The sequence below is a fragment of the Phaethon lepturus genome, unplaced genomic scaffold, assembly GCF_000687285.1.
Source record: "Phaethon lepturus isolate BGI_N335 unplaced genomic scaffold, ASM68728v1 scaffold12539, whole genome shotgun sequence".
Lineage (NCBI taxonomy): Eukaryota > Metazoa > Chordata > Aves > Phaethontiformes > Phaethontidae > Phaethon > Phaethon lepturus.
Genome location: NW_010561269.1, coordinates 4,200 through 23,924, shown reverse-complemented (window position 1 = coordinate 23,924; position 19,725 = coordinate 4,200). Strand labels below are relative to the sequence as shown.

Below are 19,725 nucleotides of genomic sequence, written 5' to 3'. Positions count from 1 at the left end.
CAGGAAGGGGTAGAGCTATTTCTGGGTTTAGTGTTTTCATAGGCTGCGCTGCATTTACTGTTTTGTGATTGAAAAAGTAAAGCATTTATCTTTTTAATTTACCAGTACATATTTTATTTTGACAATTTTTTCTAGAATTGATTTGTTGTTGTTGGTGGTTTTTTTAATTCTCAAAAAAAACTGTGATTCTTAATTATATCTTGGTTTTAATAAGCCTATTCCTTAATAATTCTAAGCAACCTTCTTGCAGATAGCTCAGAGCACTCTAAATGTGATTCATTTCAATTAAACAAACAGGCATTTTCTGGTTTATGCCCCAATCCTATTTTTTCCTTTGTTTGATCTCAGGTTTTGTCAACACTGTTGGGTTTTTATTTGGTTTTGCATTTTTTCTACTGGAAACTGCTTTGAAGTAGACAATGCAGTACAAGCCTTTGCAAAATAGGCAGATAGCTAGAAAGTCCAACAACGCAATATCTTGCTTGCAACCATAATTGTTATATTTTAACACCTTTTATTGATGTTATTTTAATTACCTATGATAGGTATTAATCTTGTCTTTAACACATTTAAAATACTTATAAACCATATTGTAAGATTTAATTTATTTATACATGTTCTATCTAATATAAAGTGCAGCCAAATATTGCTCAGGAATTTTCCAAAACAACTTAATGAGCCTGAGGAAGGTCAGCTGTGCTCACACTGATGAAGCACAGTATATGTGCTTCATATATACTTAAAAATATACCTCAAAGGCCGCACATTGGCTTAGGTACCTCAGTACCCTTTGGAAGGTTAAAAGATTTAAACTGATTAAACTATCTATTTATAACTCTCTTCTCCCCCACATAAGATGCTTTTGTCTGTCATTCTAACAAAGTGACCTGTTATCACTTACAATTTGCATGTGTTAATTTCATTATTTGTCACCTTTGCCCAAAGGAAATGTATTTCAGCTGCAGTGTTGGGTGTTGCAACACCTTTTTTAAGAAAATACAAAATGCAATTCGGAGTAATTAAGAAAATCAGTTAAAAGTGTGCTTATTTCTAGAGTATGTTTCATTGTAAAGGGCTGTGTAGTATCAGTGCAGCTGTGGAAGGAATCCAGACTCCTGCTTTCAGACGTTTAAAGTGCAGTCTCCCACGGGGCCTTGAGGATTTGGTGAACTTGCTGGTAAGGGAAAGGAGCAGCATAGCTACAGAGCCACGACAGACTCCCACCGCCATGCTCTGCGGTTAGCGAACATGGTTTTGGAGCATCAGCAAAGTTAAGGGTGAAGGGTAAAAGCACTGAACCCATCGAAGTCTAGAGTTACATTCTGCTGCCCGTATTTACCAAATTAATTATTCTCTGAAATAATGGATTCAGACACAAAGCAAAACAAACCCCCCCCCCCCCAAACCAAAAAGCAAGCAACCAAAAAAACCCCCCAAAATGGTAACACTGTATTATTTATAATATAAATCAATATAAATAATTAATGACAGTGCAGCTTACTGAAGCATATACCTTTCATGGGCCAACTTTTATTTCAGCAGGGCAATTAAATCTGAGGTGGTGCATTCACCAGGTGTGTCTTTGCCGTCCCTGCCTTCAGCCCTAAAGGTCTTCAAGACTTGCCCTGCAGCCAGTCTAGCTTGCGTTACCCTTCATCAGCTGCCGTAGCACATGCGGGGTTTCACACGGAGGATTGCTCGCACTGAGCTGTTAGATACAGTGCCTGAATGCCAGATGAGCAAGGAACCTGTTCTTTCAAGTGAGCATCCCGCTTATCCCATGCATAGGACAAGTTTTGAGAAGAAAGGCAGTGAAACCAATTCCCACCTAATGCGGTGGACTTCATCAACTTTTTGTAATATGTATTTAAGTTTAGAGAGCTGAATCTCAGTTGGGACCAATGATGGAGATCCATTGATACTATTTTGCTTCAAGTATGTTAAAAAGAGTAGCAGGGGTGTGTATTAATTTAGTCCTGAATAAAGCAGCAGGTTAATAATGAAGTACGTGCAAGTGAGAAGGCAAAACCCTCATGACTCTTCAGAGAAAGGGAAGACAGCAATGTTAAGTTTCATAACGTTTGCTGCCTCAGCTTCTACTGATTCTGACAACTGTGTAGGACTACTGTGGTTAGAGGTTCACCTGGAGTGTTAATGTTGTTTGCTGTTCTGTTGATTCTGTTTATCTAGATGTGGGTGTTTGGGGCATTTCCAAAATGCCTTCTAGCTAAGGTGCTTGGGGAAATGACAGAAGAGGCTCGCTGTGATTGATTTGGTGCCTTTGAAATGGATTGATGGGATCTGAGCGAGAAACTTTGAAGCTCTTTTGACTTAAGTGTACCAGGAAATGTTGTTTACTTTGTTAATTATTCTGGACATCTTTACATATAGCTGTTCAAGGTTATCTTAGGGAAGACTTGTTAGAAGGTCTTGCATCTAAGGATATGACAGATGGGAGGACGAGAATAAGGAAAGAGGGAGTCAAATTAGCCTTACCTTTACATCCCTTCGGTGCTGTTGTCTAGGATGTCATCTCTACTGTTGGGATGCTGGTGCTCTTCTGTCTGTATCGGTAATGCAAGTCGTCTTTCGTCCACATCTTTTATAAGCACCTTTCTGTTTTGTTCCATGCTATCTGTCCATTAGGTATGATTCTCACTGGTGAAGTTTGTATAGGGTGGAGGGAATCTTCTTTCCTTCAAGTCCTTCCACAAAGTATACCTCTACCATGTCTGCAAGTCACTGCTGCTCAGCGTAGGTGATAACTGAGACAGCAGTCTGCAACAGTGTGAAGTCTCGGTTTGCGTTCTAAAGAAGTGCTGGGTTTCTATTTGCACGGGCTGAATCCTGCCTTATGGAGTCAGTTGTGCAAATGAGCTATTGACTTCGATGCAGCGTGTTAGGCTTGTATCTATGAACCCTGAAAAGTGCCAAATGTGGATTGCTTATGAAAAATACGATTGCATCATCACGATGATGATATATAGTTATTTCAAAGTTACCATGCAAGACTGCATGAGGTAAACTGCATAGTACTGTTGAAAATTTTTCTAGCTCCAATTGGTGCAGCTGCAAATGATGGAGTTAATGTGGGGTTTCTCTCTCACACACACAAACATACCAACATGTATCTATCTGCACATATGCATATCTTAAACATGGGCTCCACTGGTGTCCGAAATGGTGAGTAAGATATGGATGGGTTCAAATTTGTTGTATATTGTCAGGGTATGGCTGCAAAATTTTCAAACATCAGGTTGGTAATTGATGCAATTTGATGTCTCAAAGGTAACAACGTGAGTATTAAAGCATTTTGTCTACAGACCAATGCTGCAACTTTTAAAATCTCATCATGATTTTTTAGAATCATGTTACTAAAGGATGGAGGACTAAGAATAGCCAATGTGACCAAAACTGATGCTGGAAGCTACACGTGCGTGGCAAAAAACCAGTTTGGAACAGCCAGTGGCTCAACAAACTTAATAGTTACAGGTAGGTGAACTGCAAACTCTGCAATGCAAGTCTGGAGTGATGTGGCATCTGAGTTTGCTTGTTGCAAAAATACTAAATGTGGTGGAAAGTAAAGAGTGTGAGAAGTTACATACTTTATATATAAAGATAAAAGGATATTATTTGTTACAGATCTTTTTGTTAGTTGGGAGGAAGGAGACTGAGGGGTTTGCTCTCATTGACCAACATACTCCTCCGATGTGAGGGAGTTCTGAACACTTTCCTCCTCTCTCTCACTTATCTAAATACTAAATAATGCAATTATGCTTTTAAGTTTGGGTTTTTCTTAATTTGTGGGGGAAAAAAATTATGGCAATTAAAAATACTTGAGGTAATTTTATATTCCAATCCACAGTCTGTTTAGCCCTAAGGAACTATATGCTGTTTGCTTACGGAAGAAGATGTGGCAGAAACTCCAGCTGCAGGAGCATTCAGGGACTCCAGGGGCAATAAAATCTAAAGTCGTTCAAAAGCAAACTGTAAACATAATTGCTATTAAAAGGGTTCTTGCCCCTTCCTCTAAGTCATCTGATCCTAACTGCTTTCTGAGATACTGGGTTAAAAGGACAAGTGGTCTGTGAAGTTTAGCTGAAGACTGTCTTTTCTCATTATGTTCTTTTTTTAAAGATTGGAATAGCTGAAAGATTTTCCAAACTCAGAATTATCTAATACCCTACTGCATTACATTTCCTATATATCTCATAGATCCAAACAGAATTATTTTGTTCAGTGAATTAACAGCTTCACATCTTCGGTCTGTGCTCCTAAATGATTCATGCCCCTTTATACACAAATAATAGAATTATATACAAAGGATTTCTAGAATGAAATTTTATTTTTCCAGTATTTACAATATGTGAAATTTTTCTCTATTAGTGTGATTCTTGAGTAACAAGCAGCTATTCTTAATGACACTGTTTATGTTCTACATGATATATGGACCCAAATATCCAATGCATTCTACCCTATGTGGATGTCCTTTAGTTTTCAGATTAGCTCCTTCTCTCGCTCCTACCTCTTAATCTTCCAGTGGCTGCTACTACAGCTTCCTGCTCCAAAACATGAATGTAACTGCCGAAAACCACACACACTCTTGAATGGTAATTTCATTGCATTGCATTTAGCTCTGTAAAGTGTATTGGCCTGTACACAGCAGGTTAAAATTTACCTTTTCAGTGTCGAGTAGCTCCCACTGATAAATGTGCAAGAACACAATGCTCCCAAAAGAGGGGTCAGGCAGTAGCATTTATAGTCCAGCTGCATAATTTGAAGTGACTGTCATTAATCAGATTTGAAGAATGTGGTAGAACATTACTAGCAAGCAAAGCTCAGCAATACAGGAATACAATAACTGATACTTCTGCTCTCAACAGAGCCAACAAGGATTACTTTGGCACCTTCCAACATGGATGTCACTGTCGGGGAAAGCGTCGTCTTGCCTTGCCAGGTTCAGCATGATCCTATGCTGGACATCAGCTTTACCTGGTATTTCAATGGAACGCTCACTGACTTCAAGAAAGACGCTTCTCATTTTGAGAAGGTTGGAGGAGTAAGTTGCAAAAACACCTTCTTTTCATTTGCCTTACAGGTGTGTGCAGCACAGGCAGGCTTACTTCTTTTTTCAACATGGTAAAATCAGGATGTTTCCTCTCTTTTGAGCATGTAGCATTTTCTCCTGTGTAGGAGAGAAATCATTCACTCAGCTAGCTTGCTGCCCGTAACCCGTTGTACAGACACCTTGTATTTTAGACCTGAAGTACTGTAAGTTCCTACCTGTGTTTCTGCATTTGGCCCTACACAATCTTCCCCAAGATCACATGAAACACAGCAGTGACAGATTGAGGAACTTAGAATCACAGAATCATTAATGTTGGAAAAAGACCTCTAAGATCATCAAGTCCAACCATCAACCCAGCGCCACCATGCCCACTAAACCATGTCCTGAAACACCACATCTACACGTTTTTTGAACAACTCCAGTGATGGTGACTCCACCACCTCCCTGGGCAGTTTGTTCCAATGCTTGACCACTCTTTCAGTAAAGAAATTTTTCCTAATATCCAGTCTAAACCTCCCCTGGCGCAACTTGAGGCCATTTCCCCTCATCCTATCGCTTGTTACTTGGTAGAAGAGACCAACACCCACCTCACTACAACTCAAGCCATGTATCTCATTAAATATTTCCTATGCAGGACGCAGAGGTGATGCTGGAGGCAGGAGTGACATTCATGTTTTTTAGAATTTAGCCTTCTAATCAAAACATGAAAAGTAAAGCATTACGGCAGAGAAAGGATGTATCAAGAGTATGAAATCAATTACAACAAAAGGTCTTATTACAGTGCAAGCCATGGCCCAGCAATAACAAAACGAACAGCTGAGCATCAGCATGAAAGTGGCCATTATAAACCTCCATAAAGTTTCCTTTCACATATTCTTGACAGATCTCCTGCTCTAGAGGAGTAGTTGTGGGTTAGACGCTACTGCCTGTGAAACTGTGACATTTCAGTGCCTAACTTTCTTCTTTTGGCCTGTAAAACCACAAAAGATTTAGCATTTAATCAGTAGGCACCAAACACACAGATTGTTCTGCAGTTTGCAATTGATTAAATACAAGTGCATGTGGAGATGATGAGATTTCCTTGTAGGAGCCATGAGATATTCATATATCATGTACATTTTCCCAGAAATGTTTTGAGAATTACAAACTGACCATCTGTCATGCTGTAATGGGAATGCTCCGATTTCATAGCCCGTTACCTTCCAGTATTGCTATATGGACTTTATTTATTTAGTAATATTTCCGCCCAGCTGGTTGTATATACAAATAGCAATATTAGAAAGGAAAGGTTAAAAACACTCCAAAATCTGAATCTGTCAGTTTTACTGGCTCAATTAAGGTTTTGTAAGCAGATTAGGAAATGCAGTATTTTTTCTCACTAAAAATTCCAGCTTTTTCCTAAAACAAACACAGGCATAAATCCAAATCAAAGCCATGTTTAGGTGTCTTTGAGGGGAAAAAGCATCAAAAAGTAGTTTTTCCACAAAAAATTTTCAGTCAGTGCTGAAGAAAAATCCAGGGTGAGTACTAACTCAGAACTCTGAATCTAGAACGTTTTACGTGGAAATTTGTCATAAGGGACAAAATTAGGGGGGTTTATGGAATATAGACGTTTATGGTTTGTTATTTTTTTAACTCCTATTTGTTGAAAGAGGGATTGAAGCTTGTTAGGAGAAAACTTCATAGGTTACCAAGAGATCCATAGAAATATTTTATGGGCTTTGTATCACATTAAAGTCACTGGAATAATTTCATCCGGAGTTATATGCAGGCTGTGGTAAGTAAATAAGCATAAATACGTTCTAAGCCTTCTAATAGTTGTAGTGTATATTTGTTAAAGGAAAATATCTGTGTAAAAATAGCTTCAGCTTTCTTGGTCATAAACATGGCAAAAGGAACGTAATTTTTCAATGGATAGATTCTGTGTAATGATGTCTTGGAAGTCCCTGTCATGCACGCCTGAGGTCTCCGACATGTAGTAGTTAGTGGGAATGTTATGGGACCACCACCTGGTCTTCCAGATGGTTAGGAAAATATAGGATATAACACTGTCTTACTGCTCTTTTTGTTTGTTAGGCAGATGATTTATACAAAGAGTATGGCAAACCAAGCAGATTCCAAAATTTTGAACAGATTGCCTCTAAACTGTTTCGGGTATCACCTGCTTATAGACCCCAGCAATGGCTGAGAGCGTTACGCAGTCAGGAGAAGCGAAAGCAATTTCAGCAGCTGTTCATACTGCATGGACTACTCTTTATTTGTATTCTGTGTAGCATGGAGAAAGGAAGGTGACCTTACTGTGTCACCTGGACTCGTCCACGCTGACAAAGATTTAATCTGGCTAGGCAAGAAGGTGGATACCGCTGATGGCCTGCGGCCATGGGAGGTGAGGGTGCCTTCTAACTGTAGCTTTTTGCTGCTGCGGGTTTCTGTGTTTTCCCCAGTACTTTGGGATTCTTCACCACAATATCCACAAATAATTTAAATGCAGTGTTAATTTTTCGGTGCGTTTTATTTCAAGTAAAATTACTCAATTTGACAGTCCCCTTTGTTGAGATGTTCTAAATTTAGTTTGCTAAAATAAGTTCATAAAGAACATGATTTGCTTCTGAGTATGCATTGCTACTGTTGGTCATTCCCTGAATGTCCACTTCCAAACAAGCAGATGGATTTTAGATTGCCTTCAACTCAACTTCTAATGCATTGTAGGCAATCAGCACTGAATTGTCCTGCAAGTGCTTACATCTGTGCTTTCATAGAAGACCAGGCATGGTGTTTATACACATGTGGAACGGAATCAGGCAGAATTGTTTTCAGCTTGTGCTGAATAAAGAAGTGAGACATCGTAATGCCAAAATAATGGGTGTGAGCGTGATTGATACAAAGAAAAATAATCAAATGGTTGGAAAGGTTGTTAAATTTTTTTCCTAAGACTAAAATAAACTCCAGAATCATGTCTTCCCCTTTCTCCCAAACTGCTGTGTGCCCAAGAATCAGTCATGTGGCCAGAGTTGCTAAAAATACCCACAAAATAGGGTTCTGTCCTCAAATGAAACACTGAATTAAAAAAAAAGAAAATAAAAAGCTTTTGAAATTTTAAATCTGACTGAGATTTTTTCACCTGGAAAATACAATGTGAACTGGGATAAAGCACTAGTTCAGCTGACACAAAGGGGAGATTTTTTGAAGTGACACTGGCTACCAAAGGTTTAGTGATGTAGAAAACAAATGCTATACAAAGAGCCCTACTGTGATATGAAGTTACAGTTAGTTATCACTCAAGTTTTATGTATGTTTCCCTTGATTCAGGAGATCAACCACATGCTATGGCATGAGAGAGACCAATGAGGGGAAAAAAATTACCAAATATTAAATACTCAATGAAGAATAAAGAATAGGACTTAGACTTGTAAAATTGGGGAATTTAGCCCAAAATGTGCAACCTTTAAATAAAAATGTGCTCGCAATAACCGGTAAAATGGACCAAATTCAGCTTTGTCATTTGCAGATTTGAACTTAAAAATCTGTGATAACTACTCTTACAATTTCTGTCTACAAGTCAGACTGGGTAATGGCCATGGAAACCATGCTTTCCTTTTTTTTTTTTTTTTTTTAGGGCATTGAGACAAGTGGTTGGTCACAGGGCACTGACTTTCTTCATGGTTCCCAACAGCAGTCAGGAAGTACATTCCCAGTACAAGCTAACCATGTTGTAGCTTACTTTTCCCGTAAAAGAGGGACACTACCTCATGTTTATTAGGAAAACGCTTACAGACAATTACCACGGAGCAGCTGATGGGTAATAACTTGCTATCCTGCAGGCTGTCTGCCAATGCAATTTTTGAGCAACTTTATCTTCAACATTTTTGGTTGATTTCCTTCCCATTTACAAATACAATCTTAATACTAAATTACAAGGTAGTACATTTAAATTAATAAGAACTTTGTATTTCGACAGAGTGCATCAGGAGATTTAATGATTAGAAACATCCAGCTGAAACATAGTGGAAAATATGTTTGTATGGTGAAGACAGAAGTGGACAGCGTAGCATCTGCAGCAGACCTTATCGTACGAGGTAAATTGCAGCTCCAGTTACCATGACTCATTTTTTCTAACTTTTGTATATTGTAGATTACAGAAACAACGGATATTGTAGATTACAAAGCGCAGTTCATCTACGACGTGAATTATGTGATTCTGCCTTGCAGCTAGGGAGAATTTTAGCTCAATTTTTGGATGCAGCTTAATTTTTCCCAGAGAAATTAAGAGCTGAAGGATATAATAAATCTTGACTTTACATCTTTTCTCACCGACAGTCCTTCAAGTCACTGACGATGGGGAACGAGTTATTTCAACCCCCTTTGCTAGTGCAGATGAAACAAAAAACAGCATTATTGCCAGGATGCCTGGAATCAGGATTTTCCAGAAGGCAGCAGAAAGCTTGCCTGACTGAATGGCTGCTCAGGGTGCTGATCAGATGTTGTGCTGAAAAATTGCTACAGTGCATCATACAGTAAAATAGCTGTAGATAACAAATCGGCAGACTACAGAGATGTATTAGCAGATTAAAAGAGGACATGGAGGACTGAAGTAAAAGACATTGGAAAGATAGAGGGATCGTGTTGAACAAAGGTTCTTGAAAAAAACAAACCCCTGTCATCTATGCTGCAGTTCAGAGTATTTTAAGAATTAGATTATCAGAGTAAAGTTTAGTGGCTGTAAAATAATAATTACAAGCGTTCTTATTCCAATCTGAATTGTTTTCTTCCTCCCACAGCGCTGATAAAATGGGAATCCGTACTGCTGTGTTAGTGGTTTCCAGGGTACTGGCTTTACAAAACACCGTCTGTTTTTCAATCTGATTCTAGGCTCACCTGGGCCCCCTGAACATGTGAAAGTGGATGAAATAACTGATACCACGGCTCAGATCTCCTGGCAAGAAGGCACGGATAATCACAGCCCAGTAACCGCTTACACCATACAAGCAAGGACACCTTTCTCAGTTGGCTGGCAGCGAGTTACAACAGGTAAAAACACAATTCTTGTTACGGGTTCTGTTAAAACGTTTTTGACCAGGGATATCTGGTTCTTAGTTTCTTTTTTCTTTCTTTTTGTTTTTAATAGTTCCAGATGTGATCGATGGAAAAACATTAACCACCACAGTGGTGGATTTAAATCCTTGGGTTGAATATGAATTTCGTGTAGTTGCCAGTAACAAAATAGGAGGTGGAGAACCTAGTTTACCCTCAGAAAAAGTAAGAACTGAAGAGGCAGGTTAGTGGGTTCTTCTATTTGTTTTTAATTCAAGAATCTTGAATATTAATAAGCCAGGAGCATTCATATCCTTGGCTCTCTGCAAACAAGTTTGGAATTGCCATTGAATATAAAAGCCTGTAACTAGTTTGTTCGTTGTTTTTCCATTTAGCCGTGGGACAGTTTGTGTTGCAATACTGAACATCACAGAAGCATAACATCTGAATATATCTACACTGTATTTAGTATGCCAAAGTCTGTCAGTTCAGGCAGTGCTGCAGAGTCTGAAGGTATTAATGGATGGAAAGAGGTTAATTTTGATGGGTTTTTTTCATTCCTAGTGTTTGATCAGTGTACACCTTCCATGTACTAAGCATGTGGCTCAGAAGAACACATCAATTAAAAGCCCAGGAGCTTACTTGGCAGAAGGCCATTGCCCAATACGTTTGCATAAGTTAACCCTATTAAAAAAAGGGAAGCATGCCTCCAATTTGTAGAAGTTCATAAGCATTTGCATACAGGGTTCAGTCTGCCAGCTAGCGAGGTTCAAGAGCTCAGAAAAACATCAGCCTGCCCCAGTGATGGAAAGCAGCATGGCGAACGCAGGATGGGGCTGGGGCTTTCCACCCTGCCTCAGGAGCATTTACCTTGATTTGCAAAAGCGATATGCATACAGCCGGGTTAACGTTGCATGATGTCGACTGTTGTGCCTACACTGCGTAGACAACTCTGCGTTTCCTTTTCACAGTTCCCGAAATTCCCCCGTCTGAAGTCAGTGGGGGAGGAGGCAGCAGGTCTGAACTGGTCATAACATGGGATGTAAGTTTTCTGGCAAGCAATTTTCTTCAGAGAATGATTGTTTTCATTCAAACTCTTCTTAAAAGATGAATTTCCCTGGCTGCAGCAGCTTCTCATCTAGGATGTATAAGTGCTCAGTAACATTCTGTAATGTGCACGTTTGCCTTCCCTCTTGCGCTTTCGTGCGTTACTGTGCTAGGTGGCAATCAGTAGGAAATTCGGTTCGTTTGTCTGAGATTCGGTTCTGTTCTCAAACAAATGTTAAGCTAAACAGGGGGCAGGAGGGCAGGGGAAGAGGAAGGAGTATTGTTCAAAGGTTGAGCCAAAGAATTAGGTTTTTCAGTGGACCTTTGCAGTTCTTGCTTTCTTACCGTTAACTCTGGATGCCTGTGCTAGCCAATACGAACCATCAGCTACTACTTTATATTACGTGGCCTGTTTTTAACGAGTTAAAAAATGTTAGCATACTATTAGTAACATATACTACTCTGTGTGGTTACCTAATCATAATCACATCAGAGGACGGTATGAGCCACTGTACAAAGTATTGGATTCTGTAGTAACTGGCTAAGAAAATACTGGGGTTTTTATGAACTATGGATTGTGACCAGAAATGGGGGGGGGGGATTATTAAAGAGTGTCTTGAAACAGTATACTTACTGGAAAACAAGGAATATACCTGAAAGTTGTTCTCTTCTTGAAGTGCAAGCCTTAAAATAGGTCAAAGGAACATGTTTTGCTCTGCTGTACCAGAGTTAATATGCTGATGGAATGATCCCAAATGCACTTCCAGAACCTAGTTATAATGATGTACATTAGTCTGCCGGTATTTTCTTCCTGCAAAACGTGTCCAGTGCTGTATGTAACATCACAGACTTCTGTCATCTGTGGCTTTTCTCACAGCCTGTTCCTGAAGAATTGCAAAATGGAGAAGGGTTTGGCTATGTTGTTGCTTTCCGCCCCCTTGGCACCACAACATGGATACAGACTGTAGTCACCTCTCCTGACACACCGAGATACGTCTTTAGGAACGAAAGCATCTTGCCCTTTTCACCATACGAAGTCAAAGTTGGTGTCTATAACAATAAAGGAGAAGGGCCGTTTAGTTCAGTAACGACAGTTTTTTCAGCTGAAGAAGGTATGTGATGGAGTTATCTCCAGATTGACCAAGCTACCTCCAGATATTTAACATGAGATGTTTCATCAGAGAATATAGCAACAGTTAATGTAAATGAGATCACTTTGAATATGAGCATGTTCATTTCCACAGTCACCAGTGCTGCTAATCATCTCTCATTTATTGATTTCCAAATACAGAGCCTAGCATAGCCCCCTCCGGTGTATCTGCGACGAGTCTGTCGTCCTCGGTCATCGAGGTCTCCTGGACGGCCATCCCCTGGAAGATGAGTAGTGGAAGGTTACTGGGCTACGAAGTAAGCTCATTTAAAATACACTCCCATTTGTAAAAGGCCAGAAGAGCCATGCAGGCTGCAGGCCAGCAGCACAAATTGACAAAAGATTACTGCGTTGCCTTGCTTTCTTCCTGCCCCACCTACACCTCGAAGAAGGATATTTTCTTCTAAGTATCTGAAAACAAAGAACACAGAATGAAATTGTGTTTTTCCTTCCTGTGCTGATAATCATGTGTCTAACAGTATTTTCAAAGTGACATATTTTTTTCAGAATTACATTTACTTCCAAAGAAACTATTTTGTAAGATAGTTTTCTGAGGTCAACTTGTTTACTTTGTAGATGAAGTAATGATTTTCCTCTTGTCATTTTTTAATTCAAGCAAGATCTAATATTTCAGTTTCCTTTTTCCTACAGTCATACTAAAAAGAGCATCAAGCATGAAAGACAGATGGATAAGAATTTTTTTACATAGTAAATATATTTTTGACATTTTTAATGTATTTCTACCTTTTTCAGCTGAGGAAAAAAAATGCACTTAGAGGAGTCAAATGCAATGCATTTGGGTGGGTGAGCAGTCCATTCCATGCAAGATTTTAAATGGTTTTGTTTTACATCTACTAGGTTAGGTACTGGAATAACGGTGGAAAAGAAGACTCTTCAAACAGAGTAAAAGCTGCAGGGAATGAGACATCAATAAGAATAACAGGTTTGAAGAGCAACTTAGCATACTACACAGCTGTCCGTGCTTATAACAGTGCAGGAGCAGGTCCCTTTAGTGCCACAGTAAATGCTACCACAAAAAAGACACGTAAGTATCTTGAATTTAAAGTGGGGAGACACATAATGGTGTGTTAGCACTTGCAGGGAAATGAAAAATAGGTGCATTACTGGGCCTCACAATATGTGTAAGTGACCTGAATTTTCATACAGACTAGAGGAGTTGTTACACAATTAAATCGAGCATAGATCTTCCATTTTCTACCCTCTGCTACTTTAGCAGGATGAGTAGGTGAAACTCAACTATGCCAGTGGAGCTGCAGAAAGACACATGATTTCTGCATGGAACCTTTATTATTCTTCTAAGTGACTGGAAGAATTTTAAAAGAAAAACTTCTGTTATTTGAAGGAATGAAAAGGAGACTTGTTGAATTTTTCAGGGTTTTATAACATATTTATAAGTTCTCTAGGGCATGGCTTTTGAAATGCAATGATCCTCATACAGTTCATGCAAAACAATCCTTCCTGTCCATTGTTTCCCCTTGAACAAATTGCGTAAGAGGCCACTTTACTATTAAAAAGGCAAAATTAAGCTGGAGAACAGATTGTCAGAGGCTGCACTAACTTTTCTACAAATATTTTTAGTATGCTGTTGCATTGTAATACAACTCAGAATCAGGGTCATCAATCTTGAAATGTTTCTGTCAGACTCGCAACAATTAAATCTGTCTGAAAGGTCAAATTCCCTGGAATAATCATTAACATCCTTCCACCAAAAGTGGTCGCATCATCAATATTAGGAAATAAGCTAGCTTATCAGAAATGATAATACGCAAAAAACAAGTGTCACTGTCACTGAGGACTAAACCAATTCAGATTAACTTACATTTGCTAGAGTTTAAGTATCTTACATGCATAGTTACCATGAATTGGCTGAAGTAACTCACTGCCTGTAGCTTGTACCTGACATGCGATGAATAGTTTTCTCTAATTAATCATCTTTGTGGCTACTGGCTGCTCACTAGAGGTTGTGCCAGCCTGGTCAGCTCAGTGATTTTTCAGTCCTTTTTTTAAGTGATCATCTGCCTTTGGGATGTGTGACTGACAGTTGGACAAGCACCTGATCCCACTGATCGGGATCAGGCCCTTAGTGAAGATCACTGTAATCCAGAATAATTAAAGAGGAAAATTAGTTGCATTATGTCCCTGTATCTTGCTGGCGAATGAAGAGAACAAAAACAGTGCGGTACAGGGTAATGTCAATTCTGAAGGATTTTGCTAACTAACTACTAGTTGAATTGACTAAGACAAATAATTCTCTATACTGCTGCAGTAGAAACTGATTTTTCATTTGTGTGATTTTTTTTTTTGATCAATCCCAATTTCTACCTTAACGTGAATATTTGTGATTGATGCATTTTTCACTGTGAAGGATTTCTGTGCACACTGCATTTATATTCACCCACATGACCTACAAGATACTTCTTAGTAACATATTAGCCACATCGAGAAACACAAATACTTACGTTTAATTGGCAGTATATTTCAAGATTGAAAATTCAGTCTTTTGTCTTGGACCATTAAAGTGTCTTTGCTTTTATATTTGAAATATTTATATTCGTAGCCCAAAATAAGAAGTGTAGTTTTGTTTTATAAAGTATTGCTATATAAACTGGCAAGTAATCGGAAAAGACTTGCCTAAGCTTATAAGGCGAGATGTTACAAGCATTTCATATTTAGAAAGTCTTAAAATACAACCAAATGTTCTGTCAGCAGCACTGGTGTATATGACCAGCCTTAAGCATCTGAGGGGTCTCGAAGAAATCCGTGTAGCTATTTGCACGCTTAGCACTGGACGTGTATTTCTGTGATGTGGTGGTTCAGGATCTGACCTATTACAAATTAAGTTCTGCAGCCCTGAGCGATGGAGATTTTGGTGTCTAAAGCGAACTGCAGCCTTCTGAATCACTTCCATAAGTCAAGTGCTAGATAGAGGCTTACAGTTTCCATATATACTCACTCTTCATTTTTTCAGATGTCATATTAATATTTTGTTTTGGATTTAAAAGAACAACACATTTCTTTTGAAATTATTTTGAAATAATTTTGAAATTAATATCTCTGTGAAAACTATTCATATATGCTGTAATACTTGAGTCTCAGGAATAAAACAATCTCCTCTTAATTTACAAAAAGTGGCTATTAGTGCATCAGGTTAAATCTTATTTAGTATACAGAACAAGGCAAAAAAATACCTGTGAGTGGTCGTTTGACTTTGGAATAATTCTTTTAAGTCTCACTCTTACATTTTTGTGTTTACTTTAAGAAGTATAATCAGGTGAGTTTTGGTCTGACTGCTCATGGAAAGAAGGCAGGGAGCTACCTCTATGAAAGAGTTTAAAAATAAGAGAAGGGGAAAAAAAAAAAAGAGAACCCATAAGCATATGCATAGGAGTGTTTAAAACCACCGTCAGTGTTTAATACCGGAACCTTCAGCATCTAAGCATAGCACAGTCCACCTAAGCAGCAGTTGCCTCCACTAGGTGACAGCAACAGTAAATTGTTTTCCTTAACACATTTAGAAAAGATTTTAATTGTTGATTGTGTCACTGCATGACCCATTTTCTGGGAAGCCAACTTGAGGCAGCTTAATAGGTTTGTACTTGCCTTTGCCTTCCGTGAAAGCTTGGCAGTTTCAAGATACATTAAAGCGTACAGCCAAAAGCGTACTAGTCCTTTTGACAATAACGGTCTCAGATTGTTAATGAACAAAAAAAAACCTCAGTAGATTTACTTGGCCAGAGCCCATTGTTGTTCCAGCTGCAGATACAGAAATGGTGCCGACTGCATTTCAAAAATCATGCCTCGACTTAAAAGAACAACAAAGAAAATGTGTCAAATATTTTTACATTATAAACATGTTAAAGTAAATCAGCGCAGCATGTAGATTTGAATATTCACTAAGACTAAATTTGTCTAACAAATAATCTATTGTCAAGTATTTGCTTATTCTTGGCAATATACTAAAATGAGAAATTGTCTGTTACCATCATTGGTTCCATTAGAGTTTGTTCTCATTGATGACCCATGTCCTGAGACATATGCTTTTGTCTGGTTATATTTAATGAAGGATCATCAACAGATAATGCAACTTCAGGAATAACATTTATGTGCCGTTCTATTTTTCCTTCTGTTTTTCCAGTTCAGTCTCATGAGCCATAAAATGTACAAACGACGAGGCTGCATTTGAGTTGCTTTTGCATCCGACATGTAATGACACTCAATTACCTGAACTATTATTTCCTACTGTAGAATAAATCACTAATGCCAATTAAATTAAAGTCATGCTTTTATTATATATTTGAAGCACCCAGCCAACCGCCAGGAAACGTTATGTGGAATGTCACCGACTCCAGGGTAATCCTCAGCTGGGAGGAAGTAAGAGCTATGGAGAACGAGTCCGAGGTGACTGGGTATAAGGTAAGTGAAAACAGACCAGAAAAATACCTGAAAGCAATCCACAGTTTGCTTTTTCTTGTCTGTTCACAAGGCGGTAAGTTCAGAGGATGCACAATACCACATCTAGACCATTTCAGTAGTGTCTCCTTTTTATAGATTTTAAATAGTATTCTAAGAATGCCTCATAAACCACGGTCCTTTTACCATTAATGGTACACAAAATGCCTTCTCCTCCTCATGCAAACAAAGCCAGGAGCTGCGGGCATTACTGGCAGCTCTTAGGATCCCTCTTATCCAGGTTGTATCACTTGGATGTTCTAACATGTATATAATGCTTATCCAAATGTATAACATTTTGAAAGAAACCAAATAATCAAAGCTTTAGCTGATGGGTATAGTTTCCAGTGCTGGCCAGGTATATTTATTAGTACCACATATATCAAACTGATATTCTTAAACGTTTTTCTTCTTACTTACTGTGAGACATGATCATTTCCTTGATAGACAATTACATTGCTACATCTACTCTAAATCTGATCTGGGCACAAATGTACAGGTATTTAGATATGTTATATCTTAACTGTATTTAAGAGAATAGCTGAGGATGTTCTTGATGAGCTGTGTACAGCTGGATCCCACATGATATATTCTTGCATAAAAGATTTATTCTGAAGATCTGACTGTGCAGTGTTGCGAGTTGTGTTGGCAAGAAATACATGTTTGCGGCTTAGCTAAGCCACCTACTTTCACAGACGGCAGCTGACCTAAAAATGTACCATGTAGATCTAGTTTCAAACTGCGTGCTCTGTCTCCCACAACCATTTCAGGTTCCCCTGTGGATAACAAACATTGCTAAGTACACAAGGGTAAGCAGAATTTTGATAAAGCTGGTTAATTTTCCTGAAGTAAAGCACTTGGGTCATTTTTATCCCAGAAGGCAAGGGCAGTACAGTTAACAAAGGTTAGTTTGCCAGGAAGGGAAGAACCAACAAATGCCATTGACAGTACCAGCACGGCCGTAGTGCGGCTGCTGTGGAAGTGAGCCATACGCCCGTGTCCTTCGGAGAGCATTTTAGAGCAAGGCATGGTCTTAGGGAGCGTGGCTCCAGGGTGGCAGTGGGTGGGTGTAATTCCAGTGGCTTGGATCCTGCCCCCCCCGCCCCTTTCATCACTATTGCTGTTATTTTGGGGAAGTTGGGATTGCTGGTTTTTTTGCAATGGGAAATTGCCAAGCTTCCCTGCTTGTCACATTTGTGAAACTCTGCTAGGTGAATGCACTGGATCCACGTATTTTTTTAACTCTGCCAGGACATACCTCTCTCTGTGCCTTGGCGCTAGGGACCCTTCAGGGCTGAAGAGAGGCTGATGTTGCTCTCAAATCCCTCCTCTTGCCTGATCGTATTGAGCAGTGGGCTGTGACGTTCAGATGTAGCTCCTGTTCTTTAAAACATAGGACACCGAACGCAGTTAAGTTTCATGACAGAAGAATCAATCACTAGCACTTGCAGAACATCTTCCAACATAGTCTGTAATGTTGCTTAGTTCTCTCCTTCCCAAACTACGTATTGGCATACGAAGCTGATCTAGATAATGACAGATTCCAAATGGTGGGATAATTTATAGAACAATACATTATTAAGATACTCAACGGAATATATTATTCATTTGTTATCATTATACATTTTGCCATTTTAGATTAAAGGTGGAATAAAAGACCTTGATTGATGTTACCATCTTTCTTTAAATGTAATTCCTGCCCTATAATATTAACCAAAAATCAGATCTTTTCTCTCATCCCATCCTTTTAAAGACTGAAATGTTGTTTCCAAGAAACATAAATGTTTCTGAAATGAAATGATGTGCTACAGGGGTTGGGTTGTGTTGCAGGTTTTGTACAGGACCAGCAGTCAGACCCATATGAATGTGCTGAACACGGACAAGACAACAGCAGAACTTCTGCTCCAGTTTAATGAAGATTACATTATAGAAGTTAAAGCAACAAGTGATGGCGGAGATGGCGCTAGCAGCGATCAGATCCTGATTCCCAGACTAGCTAGTAGGTTGAAGCTAAATCACTATTACTGCTCACATGCTTACGTAGGGTCCCCAGCCAATATCAGAACCTCCTTTATACGAGCCACAGTACAGAGAGACACGTCTCTGCCTTCCTGTACTGAACCACTGCTAAATTTGCAGTTGACACCCATTAGTTGTCACAGCTTGTCTTTGGAGGAATTGAGTCCTTATTGCTGAGGAGAAAAAAAGAATTAATGCTTGTATGTTGTACGGTAATAAGGTAATAAAAAGAAAAGCAATGAACAATCTTCATGCCCTTATGCATGACAAACTTAATTCCATTGAACTGGTAAATTACCATGTAAATTGGTATTAAAAATGTTACAATTCTTTACTTTCCTCCTTTTTTTTTATTCTTACCTTCAAACTGAAGACCGTTTGTATAGTGTCAGCATTTTGCAATACATTTCTGTAGTTTAAAAATACTGAGTGTATTTTTGTGAAATTTAATTGCTTGTCAGAAGTAAAAATTTACAATAATTTTTGCTTAGCATCTAGGATGAGTAATAATTTGACAGAGCAGATACTCATGCTTTCATTTAATCCTGACCTTTTCCATTTGTCACAGGTATGGATGCAAGAGGGTCTGGTCCATCAGTCTTGAGTATCTTCAGTGTGTCCACCTTCCTATCAACAATATTTTCCTTGACTCTTCATTCAGTGTTGTGATGATACAAATTCCATTTACTGGGGAAAAAAAAAATGAATCAGTTACTTCAGAAAAGTGCTTTTATAAAAAAAAAATGCAGTGGTTAATGCATGTTTTTCTTCTATCCTGACGTGTTTTTAAATTCTTTATATTTCACTGTAGGTTGAAGTAGAAATATCATGTAAAGTTTAGCGAATCCTTTAAAAAGGAATCGAAAATGCCTTAATACTTGAACCAAAGGAGTTTACATATTACATACTTCAGATACAGTGTAAGAGAGGGAGAGGTCAA

At 38.7% G+C, this 19,725-nt stretch overlaps 1 protein-coding gene across 1 annotated transcript in view; it reads left to right on the top strand.

Annotated features, from left to right (window-relative positions):
• The window catches only part of CNTN3 (contactin 3 (plasmacytoma associated)), a 53,202-nt gene extending 33,748 nt beyond the window's left edge, over positions 1-19,454 (top strand). Inside the window, exons 9-20 of the mRNA XM_010293956.1 lie at positions 3,365-3,492; positions 4,884-5,059; positions 9,027-9,144; positions 9,938-10,096; positions 10,194-10,343; positions 11,071-11,141; positions 12,024-12,258; positions 12,438-12,553; positions 13,155-13,341; positions 16,618-16,730; positions 18,597-18,765; positions 19,354-19,454. Of these exons, the coding sequence (XP_010292258.1) occupies positions 3,365-3,492; positions 4,884-5,059; positions 9,027-9,144; positions 9,938-10,096; positions 10,194-10,343; positions 11,071-11,141; positions 12,024-12,258; positions 12,438-12,553; positions 13,155-13,341; positions 16,618-16,730; positions 18,597-18,765; positions 19,354-19,454 (1,723 nt within the window). The remainder of the gene's footprint in view (positions 1-3,364; positions 3,493-4,883; positions 5,060-9,026; positions 9,145-9,937; positions 10,097-10,193; positions 10,344-11,070; positions 11,142-12,023; positions 12,259-12,437; positions 12,554-13,154; positions 13,342-16,617; positions 16,731-18,596; positions 18,766-19,353) is intronic.
• Positions 19,455-19,725: the final 271 nt, after the last annotated feature.